The 9,852-nt window shown below is 32.4% G+C and overlaps 1 protein-coding gene across 1 annotated transcript; it reads left to right on the forward strand.

The window, feature by feature from the left end:
• The first annotated feature begins 3,732 nt into the window (after window positions 1-3,732).
• On the forward strand, window positions 3,733-4,786 carry LOC125187707 (uncharacterized). Its single transcript, XM_048084339.2, has one exon. The coding sequence runs from the start codon at window positions 3,881-3,883 to the stop codon at window positions 4,673-4,675; it is 795 nt and encodes a 264-aa protein (XP_047940296.1). The 5' UTR covers window positions 3,733-3,880; the 3' UTR covers window positions 4,676-4,786.
• The last annotated feature ends 5,066 nt before the right edge of the window (window positions 4,787-9,852 follow it).

Here is a 9,852-nt window from a genome sequence, read left to right on the forward strand (position 1 = left end):
AATAAAAATATAGTACTACTACTACTTAATAACGTTATATTTGACTTTGCTTTTGAGTCACGATCATATATCTTAATTTCTTTAATATAAAATGGATCTTGGTGTATATTGCAGATTGCAGAATCATATAATTGACATAATGCGTATTAGTCAAGGAAATATAAGAATTACAATGCAAGCATATGATTTGAATTGATACTTGCCAGTTGAATTTCTAGATATCCTCTTTGAAATAAAGAGCATTGCATCAAATACTAGAAATTATTGGTTCCATTAAAAAAAATCTAATCATTGGCGACGTGGCACACAATTATACAAATATGTATATGAATAAAATGTTCGTTTTTAATATTTTCTGATTTAAACACTAAAAAATATTTAATCATTTTGCATGCCGATTGCCGGCTTTGAACATGGAATATGTCCCCTAATTATTTTAATTGTATGACATAATTAATATTTGTGCTCATCTGATTTGATATGCTTCTTTTTATTCATTTCTGGTAGAACTATATTATTCTTATGTAAATAAATTTTATATTGTATTAGTTCCCCTAGCTGCGGCCTTTTGTTTGCATATGCTGACAACTTCATTCATTATGAGCAAATACTTTGTTAATATAATTAAGAGTAGTACATTTTTCTTAGATATTTTACTCAAATATAAATATTATTCTCTCTTTTATATTTATTTTTTCTCCACTTTAACTATTTATTACTTCATTATTTTTTCAAAATGAGTTTTCAAACTGAAACGCCTCTACTACGTAGGAACGGAGGGAATACATTTTTCTTAGATATTTTACTAAAAATATATTTCTAAATATGTAAATATCATTATTTTTATTCTATGCCTCAACGTTCCATGCATGTACCAAATTCAAACTGCAGACATTCAGTGGTGTGGTTTTCAATAGAGACATCTCATTATTTGATGACATGAATCTCATCCCAAAAATAATTTCTATCATTAAATATGCATTGACAATAAAAACCTAAGCAATCGAAATAGGAAATCTCAAAACGCGCATATATAAATATTTTTGAACACGTAGTTGTGGAGAAGTTCTAGAAGTAACCAAGGAGGATAGGCTGGTTGATTGCTGCTGTTATAAACATGTTTAGTCACTACTTAATTTATTGAATTTAATATCCTTCTAGAAAGTGTGCTATTTTTCCAAACTTAATTAAATTCTACGTAAATCTTTGATTACGGCGTAAACTAAAGATTCCACTGGATTTTCTCTTGATTAACTTTTCTTGCAATTTGCCAAACTTTTTTCTTGAAGTCGGCTGGATTTGTAATAGTCAATTGGATTTTAATAGGTGACAAATGACTGTCACTTCGGATATTCAAGGATAAATTTACAAATTACAATGGTGTTAAAAACAATATTATTTAGAATTTCCATTCTAATTCATATACTTCTTCCGTCCAAAAAGAATACGTACTTTAGGTTCGGCACATGTTTAGTGCAAAATTAGAGAGAGGTAGAAAGAAAAGATAATTAAAGTGTTATTAGTGAAGAATGAGTGTCAACTCATTAAAAAAGAAAAAGAATTGCTAAAATTAAAAAGTGCATAATTGCATATTCTTGTAAGATAGACTAAAAAGAAAAGAATGCATATTCTTGTGGGACGGAATGAGTAGTATTTAGAAAGTGCAAGTTAAAGTAATATATCCATCCTTTACAACATTGTCTATTTTATTTTTGGTAATTATTTCACTAATGTTATTTATACTTTCTCTTATATCTTTTTTACATAAAAACTAAAAATAATTAACACATTTATCTGGCATTTATAATTAGATAGGAATATAATGTATATCTATTTTTGGTAATGTATAGATGTATACACTTATACTATTTTCAAAGGTTTAGTATCATAGTTAACCCATCAAAGTTCGCAGTTTTTTTTTCTTCAAAATATAAGGATATGTATCTCACAAATTTAGTCGGATAGCATTTTCACCTCATTTCTTATCTAACAAACAACAACGAAAAAACATCATCTGAGCTTATCTTGATACTATGCCCGCATTCATATCTTACATTTCAAATCTTCTTATATTCCATCGTCTTATCAAACGAGTATAATAACTGTAACCGCTTTCGACTTATAGAAATTCATTCGCATTTTGATGCACATTTAGTTTTTAAATTTAATTTCAATATTTTAAATTAATTATCATTTGTACTTTTAATTTTACAAAATTCTTAAGTGTTATCTTATCAAACTGGCCTTGAAAAGTTTATTATCCAAAGTGCCGTTAATATCTCTAATCACTTGGCCACGTGCACCGCCTTAGGTCGGCTTGACTCTACTTATAACGAGAAATAATAAATTTATAATTTAGGATTCTATCAAATATAAACACGTCGTTAGGAAAGAGAATAAAATCAAGGAAACTTCTCAAATCAGGTCTTCTATTTACACTTGACAAAAACTAACTATACTTATTAATAAAAATTAATAAGCATAGCTACTTAATAAAATGAGTACTAAGTAGTAAATAGCAACTCCGAAAATTTAATAAGAATATACAAATATAGTAACCGTGACCATAAACTCAACCATTTTTGCCGCTAGTTTTTAAGAGCATCAAACTATGTCGATTTCAGTTTCACTTTTTAAAAAATTCGGTATGGAAAGACGAACAATTGTACGTAGCTGTATTGAGTTACAAAATATAATACTTAGATATTAACCCTTATTTTTTTGATTGAACATATTAAATTCCTAGATAATAGGATGCAGCCTTTAGTTTATTGAAATTGAAAAAAATATTATAGGTTCCACTAACTCATTTCACTCACATTTTATTGTAAAATCAATTTATAAAAATGGATCCCACATTTTATAATCCCTCCATTCTAAGTTAGTTGAGTCGTATTTACTTTTTATTTGTTCCAAATTAGTTGAGTCATTTCCTTTTTCTATTAAAACTCTATTCTCTCTCTTACTTTACTCTCTCTTCATCTCTCTTACCTTATTCTCTTTCCACTTTAACCTTTTAACAAATCAATTTATTAAATCTTGTACTCAAAAAGAAATGCATCAATTACTTTGGAACAAAGGGAGTATTTCTTAAAACTCGTACGAAAGAAACTCCTAATAGCGGATAGAAGGAGTAATGAGCATACTCGCTCCGTTCAACTTAGGAGTCCCGGTTTACCACTTTTGGATGTCTCACTTTAGAAATCTTGGTTGGAATATTCCATAAATGGTAATAGGCCCCACATTCCACTATAACTTTTTTCCACTCAAATTTTATTATAAAAGTAATATATAAAAGTAGAACTCACGTTCCAATATCTTTTTTCACCAACTTTCCTTTGTACTCTCTCCGTTCCATAGTAATAGGGGCATTTTTCCATTTCCGTCCGTTCCATAGTAATAGAGTCATTAGTCATTTCTCTTTTTAGTAAAAAATCAACACATTTTTCCACACTTATTTTACTCTCTCTTACTTTTTTCTATCTTTATCTCTCTACCTTTTTCATTTTTCACTTTATTTTCTCTTTACTTAATTCACCTGACACAATTTTTCTTAATCTCCGTGCCGAAAAGTTTTGCCTCCATTACTATAGAACAAAGGGAGTATTTCTTAAAACTCGTACCGAACTCAAATAAAACGTAAAACCCGTGCTGAACTCAAATAAGACGGAGGGATTATTATTTTTTAATATAGGAAGTTTCCACTGGAAAGTCAGCTTTCTTATTGGTAAACTACAAACATGATTTATTAATTTGAGATTCCTTCTGCAACGCCCTACTCCGCCGCATATATAAACATCTGCATAACCAGACTCGTCTCCGCCACCACTCTCCCTCTCCCTCTCCCATTCTCTCTCAAACACACACAGTTATTTCTGCAATGGATAGGCTAAGAAGCATTAGAGAAGATGCTTATACGAGCCCTAGCTTTAACAGCTATTCAACTGACAGATTAGCCGAAATCGCCGTGCAAATCGCCGCCGAGAAGAGCGGAGACGACATCGAAGACGACGACGATTTCGAATTCTCTCTGGTGCGCGAGGATAAGGAGTTCTCCGCTGAGGATTTCGTCTACGACGGCCCGATCTATCCGGTCTTCAACCGCGATCTCCTTCTCCGCGACGGCGGCGGAGGCGAAGACGGAGACGATCAGTGCGAATCGAGTATTAAAGTTCCGCTGAGTCAGCTCCTCCTCGAAGATCGCCGCGGCGGAAACGAAAACAATCCTCCGTCGTGCTCGTCGTCGGAAGCCGACGAGGTGGAGAGCGTCCCCGCCGGCACGTACAGCGTCTGGCGCCCGAATCCGCCCGATCTGCCGTCGCCGATGCGGTGTAGGAAGAGCAGATCCACCGGATCCGCGTCGACGCGGTGGAAGTTTCGAGATCTGATGCGGCGGAGCAAGAGCGACGGCAAGGAGAGTCTGGTATTCCTGACGCCGAAGAACAGAGACGAGAAATTGCCAGCGGAAATTCCGAAGAAATTGAAAGGAAAATGCAGCAATAGCTCTGGATCCGGTGCCGGTGCGGCGGCGCGTTCGGCGCACGAAGCGCTGTATGTGAGGAACAGAGCGGTGAATGAAGTCGATAGGAAGAAATCGTATCTGCCTTACCGGCGAGATCTCGTGGGATTCTTCGTAAACGCCAACGCTCTGGCTAGAGGTTTTCCACACTTCTAGATATTTTTTAACCTTTTTTCATTCAAATTAATTAGCTCGATTATGATAATCGATCACACTTTCATTAGCTGTGATACATTTCTGCGACATGTTCCGGAGATTTTTTTTTTCTTCTCTAATGTTTATTTAATTGTAAATCAACTGTATACTGACTATAAAGATGGTGTTCGGTTTTCTAGATAAAATAATATCAAAATATAATTAAGAATTGGGTGGTGAGATTATTTTAATTATATGGAGTTAACTATGACTAATTATCCTATAATTATTTATATATAATTGAATTGGAAGATTAAATCTCGTGAATCAAAGACGCTACAAATTTAGTCTGGAGAACAATCTTGCAAACGCAAAGCACCTAAATTTCATAATATCTGCTTTAATCAGAATAGCCAAATGGCACCACAGCTCTATGTCAAAAATTTGTTGTTTGAAATGGAATACTATAAATCAAACTTTTAAAGCTGCTCAACTAAATTTTGAGACCATTTAAATTTATGTAGGTGGGGGAGGTGTTTATGACTGTGTTTAAATGCTGACAATCCATATTTAAACCTTAGCATTAATTTAGTTTAGCGCCATCACGAATTTGGTGAAATAGTGCCCACTAGGGGTGAGAATACGGATATCGGGTATTGGGTTTACTCGTATCCGACATAATACCTGTCGGGTATTGGGTATCCAATATCAACTTTTGTGGGATTGGGTATGGGATTGGATATTGAAATTTAAGATAATTTGGGTATTGGGTAACCCGAATGCATATTGGGAATTACCCGAATACCCATTTATTATTTTAAGTATTTTTATAAGTTAGGTTTAGTCAGTTCGGGCTTCAAGTGCCGGACTAATTTATTTACTAATTATAACTTTCTCTAAACTTATAGTATAAATAAGTCAATCTCTCTTACTCTAGGTCACTGCCTCTATATTTTAATTAAATGCATAACTTTTACTGTTTTACTTACATTACCAATCCTCATAAATATAATCGTGTACACTAAAATAAAAGTAACCCATTTTTTATACTTTTATACTACACAATAAATGAACAATAAAGATATTAGTCTATTTAAATATTTTCTATAGTAATATAAATATAATTATAATTTGAATTTTTTTATTAGTTATTAACACATGTAAAGAGTCGGGTATTTGGGTACCCGATTCGTCGGGTTTGGATACCCGGGGCGGGTAATTGATTATCCGAAAATATATTGGGTCGAATATCGGGTGGACATTTTAGATGATTTTCAGGTTTGGATACCCGGTTTTTCCGGATCGGATATCCACAAATACCCGTATTCCCACTCTTAGTGCTCACTAACGTAGAATAGTCGTGGTAATTACTCCCACCGTACCCGAATACTTGACACAGTTTGACCCAGCACGAGAATTAAGAAAGTGGTTGACTTTGTATTAAATGAAGGTGTGTAGTGGAGTTTGGGTCCTACACTATTTATAAATGTAAGGGATGGAGAATGAGAATGGTGAGTATAATGGCATAAATGTGTAAATTCAATGAACAAGGAGGGGCATATTTAGTGTCCATATTTAGTAAGTCAAATTGTGTCAAGTATTCGGGGACGGACCGAAATGGCAAATTGTGTCAAGTATTCGGGGACGGAGGGAGTAAATCATAAGACATAATTCTAAGTTTGGATGATTCAATTCATACTCTTCACAATTTGAAACACAGATTACAAATTTTCGACTTTTTTAGTTATCCTGCAATAATTTTTTTCCTGCAAAATCGAAACGTGATGTAGAAATATATTAATTTAACAGTTTTTATTTATTTTAAGCTAGGTATATCGTCTCTATCAGACATTAACATTTCAAGTTTTTTCATAATTATTTATACTGGACTGTTGATTAATGTTTTCAGTTATATACTCACGTAACGGAAATATTAAAGGAAAAGCGGGATGTTTTATTCACTCAAATTATTCTGACTTATAAACTAAAGAAGCCGCGAAATTGATAGTTGTGATTTTTTGGTGAAGAGCATCATTACAAAATTACTACACCTTCCATTTATAATAAAAGTATATTTCTTCATTTTATTTTCTTCATAAAAATTTAAACTATTATCATAAGATGTGGACAATGATACTTCACCGTGTTTGGTAAAAAATTAACGTTAGAGGTCACTTAATTTTAGTTCTTTTTTATTCAAGTTTTAGATCGGCGAAAGTATAAGTGTCACATTTTTTGGTACCTACGGATATCCGATCCGAAATTTTCGGGTACCAATCCCGAAATTCTCGAAATTTAATACCTGATACCCGACCCGAATTTGATTTCGGATACCCGACTCGGGTATCCAGTCCCGAAAATCGAGTATCCAGTCCCGATTGTGATTTTAATTTTTAATTTTTAATTTTTGATTTTTGATTTTTTTTAAAATTAACTACAATTTTTAGAGTTTATTTAATATACTATTTAGTTCGAATTTAATACAAAGTTGAAGTAGTAATTCAAGGGAAAATAACTTCAAACTTTTAGAAATACAAATTTTTTGTATTAGTTCGAATTTAAGAGAAAATTACTAAAGAATTTTAGAAATACAAATTCTTGTAATAGATGGAATTTTAGAAAAAATAACTCTAAACTTTAAGAAATACAAAATTCATAAGTTATAACATATTAACATTTTTCATCCATCCACAATAAGAAATTAAATTACATATTATCATCTTCATCCATCCACATTTAATTAAAAAATTAAATTACAATTTTCATATTTCATCCCTCCAAAATAAGAAATTAAATTAAGTAATTAAAATAAATTACATCTTTCATTCATCCACAATAAGAAATTAAATTACATATTAACATCTTTCATCCATCCACTTATAATTAAGAAATTAAATTATATTTAATTATAATAAAAAATAAAATTTATTAATTTTAAAAATAAATCGGATAATTCGGGTATACCCGATCGGGTATCGGGTAATCCGATATCCGATTATCCAAAATTCCCACTACCCGATTCGATCCGATACCCCAAAAATCGGGTTTCGGGTATAGATATTGGGCATCCAATACCCGATATCCATTTTGACAGGCCTACTGATGGACATCGATAAATATTTTTAATTTAACAATAAACATGAATGATACCGTAACCAATTCAATTATTGGACTGAAAAATTTGTCAAAATATATGAAGTTTTGTTAAATTTTGAAATTAATTAGGATCCGTTTGGTACATAAAATTATGACTTAATTGGACTTAAAAATCTACGGATTTAAATTTGAAAGAATTGATTAATTCAATTTCAAAACTTTTGTTCGGTGAAATGATTTAATTAATATGAAGTGTGTGTATGTGCAATGTGTGTGCAGTGCGTGTGTACATGTGCGCAGTGTGAATATATATGTGCAATGTGTGTGTGTGTGTGCAGTATGTGCAATGTGTGTGTGCAGTATGTAAAATGTGTGCACTGCGTGTGCAATATGTGTACGGTGCATGCACGTGTGTGCAATGTTTGTGTATGTGCAGTATGTGCAAAATGTGTGTATGCATGTGTTGTGCGTGTGCAATATGTGTGCAGTGCATGTACATTTGTGCAATGTTTGTGTATGTGCAGTATGTGCAAAGTGTGTGTATGCATGTGTTGTGCGTGTGCAATATGTGTGCAGTGCATCTATGTTTGTGCAATGTTTGTGTATGTGCAGTATGTGCGAAGTGTGTGTATTCATGTGTTGTGTGTGTGCAATATGTGTGCAGTGCATCTACGTTTGTGCAATGTTTGTGTATGTGCAGTATGTGCAAAGTGTGTGTATGCATGTGTTGTGCGTGTGCAATATGTGTGCTGTGCATGTACGTGTGTGCAATGTTTGTGTATGTGCAGTATGTGCAAAGTGTGTGTATGCATGTGTTGTGCGTGTGCAATATGTGTGCAGTGCATGTACGTGTGTGCAATGTTTGTGTATGTGCAGTATGTGCAAAGTGTGTGTATGCATGTGTTGTGTGTGTGCAATATGTGTGCAATGCGTGTGTGTATGTATGCGCGTTAGTGGCGGATTTAAGTGAGAACAAAGAAGTATGAGTGTAACCCCAAAACAAAACACTAGTATTGGTGCAGTGGTAAACATATCACCATGCCATCTGGTAGGCTGGGGTTTGAATCCCATGGACGACAGTTTCATTTCTTATCTTGTTCAATGTTTTGAATGCATTTTATTTTGTTTATCTTTTTGTTGTTGTACATTCAAAAACTTCCAATACAATTAATTTACTATTTAAGTTTCTCTTATAAATATTGTTTGATTTTCTTATCATGCATTTGTTTTATCTTTATTATTTCTGGATCCTTTGCCATAATTTACTTATTTTAATGCATTTTTAAATGTTTTACTCTTTCTAATGTATTTAATTTTTTTTTCTATTTTGAAAAACAACTAAATTTTTCTTAATTAGATAATTGAATTTATTTATTTCTTCATGAAAATAATATATGTTGCTAAAATTCAATTAAATCATTCATATAATACTATAAATATTCTCATTTTTTATATAATGAAGTTTATTATCGAAAAAAAGATATCAAATGATTAAAGCATCGGCCGAATTTTGAAACTCTAAATCGTTATAACTATTTATGGCACCCCCAGATCGGAAATTCTGGATCCACCACTGGTGCTAGTATTGTTCGCCAGATACCACAATCGATAAATTATACTTCATCCGTCCCATAAAAATATAGGCATATGATATGGCACGAGAATTAAGACTAAATTAGTAAAGTAAGAAAGATAAGAGGAAGGGTAGTTAAAGTAATGTTAGCGTATAGTGAGACCCACATTATTATTAGTGTTTAATTGACGGTATAAGTTGTAAATAACTTGATGTATAAAGATAATAAATTGGGATACCTTTTTATAAATAGAAATGCTCATATTTTTATGAGACATGCGGAAATGAAAAATGCACTTATTTTTATAGGACGAAGGGAGTGTAGCATTGGATTATGCAGTAATTAGACAATTATCTTGCCCACAAGTTTCTGCAGTGTTTCATCACAATCACAACAACCTTTTTATAGCCAATGAACGAATATATTTGACTCTATTTTTGATAATCAAGTCTAACTCTAGTTTTGATAAAACTATATTTTGGCTTTAAAACAGTAAATTTTTACAATATACTTCAAATATAATAACTA

Source organism: Salvia hispanica, chromosome 2 (genome assembly GCF_029641045.1).
Source record: "Salvia hispanica isolate PSC_SH4W2 chromosome 2, Shi_PSC_v1, whole genome shotgun sequence".
Classification (NCBI taxonomy): domain Eukaryota; kingdom Viridiplantae; phylum Streptophyta; class Magnoliopsida; order Lamiales; family Lamiaceae; genus Salvia; species Salvia hispanica.

Coding starts and splice junctions, on each gene's coding strand:
- LOC125187707 (XM_048084339.2), top strand. CDS start 3,881: ATGGATAGGCTAAGAAGCATTAGAGAAGATGCTTATACGAGCCCTAGC.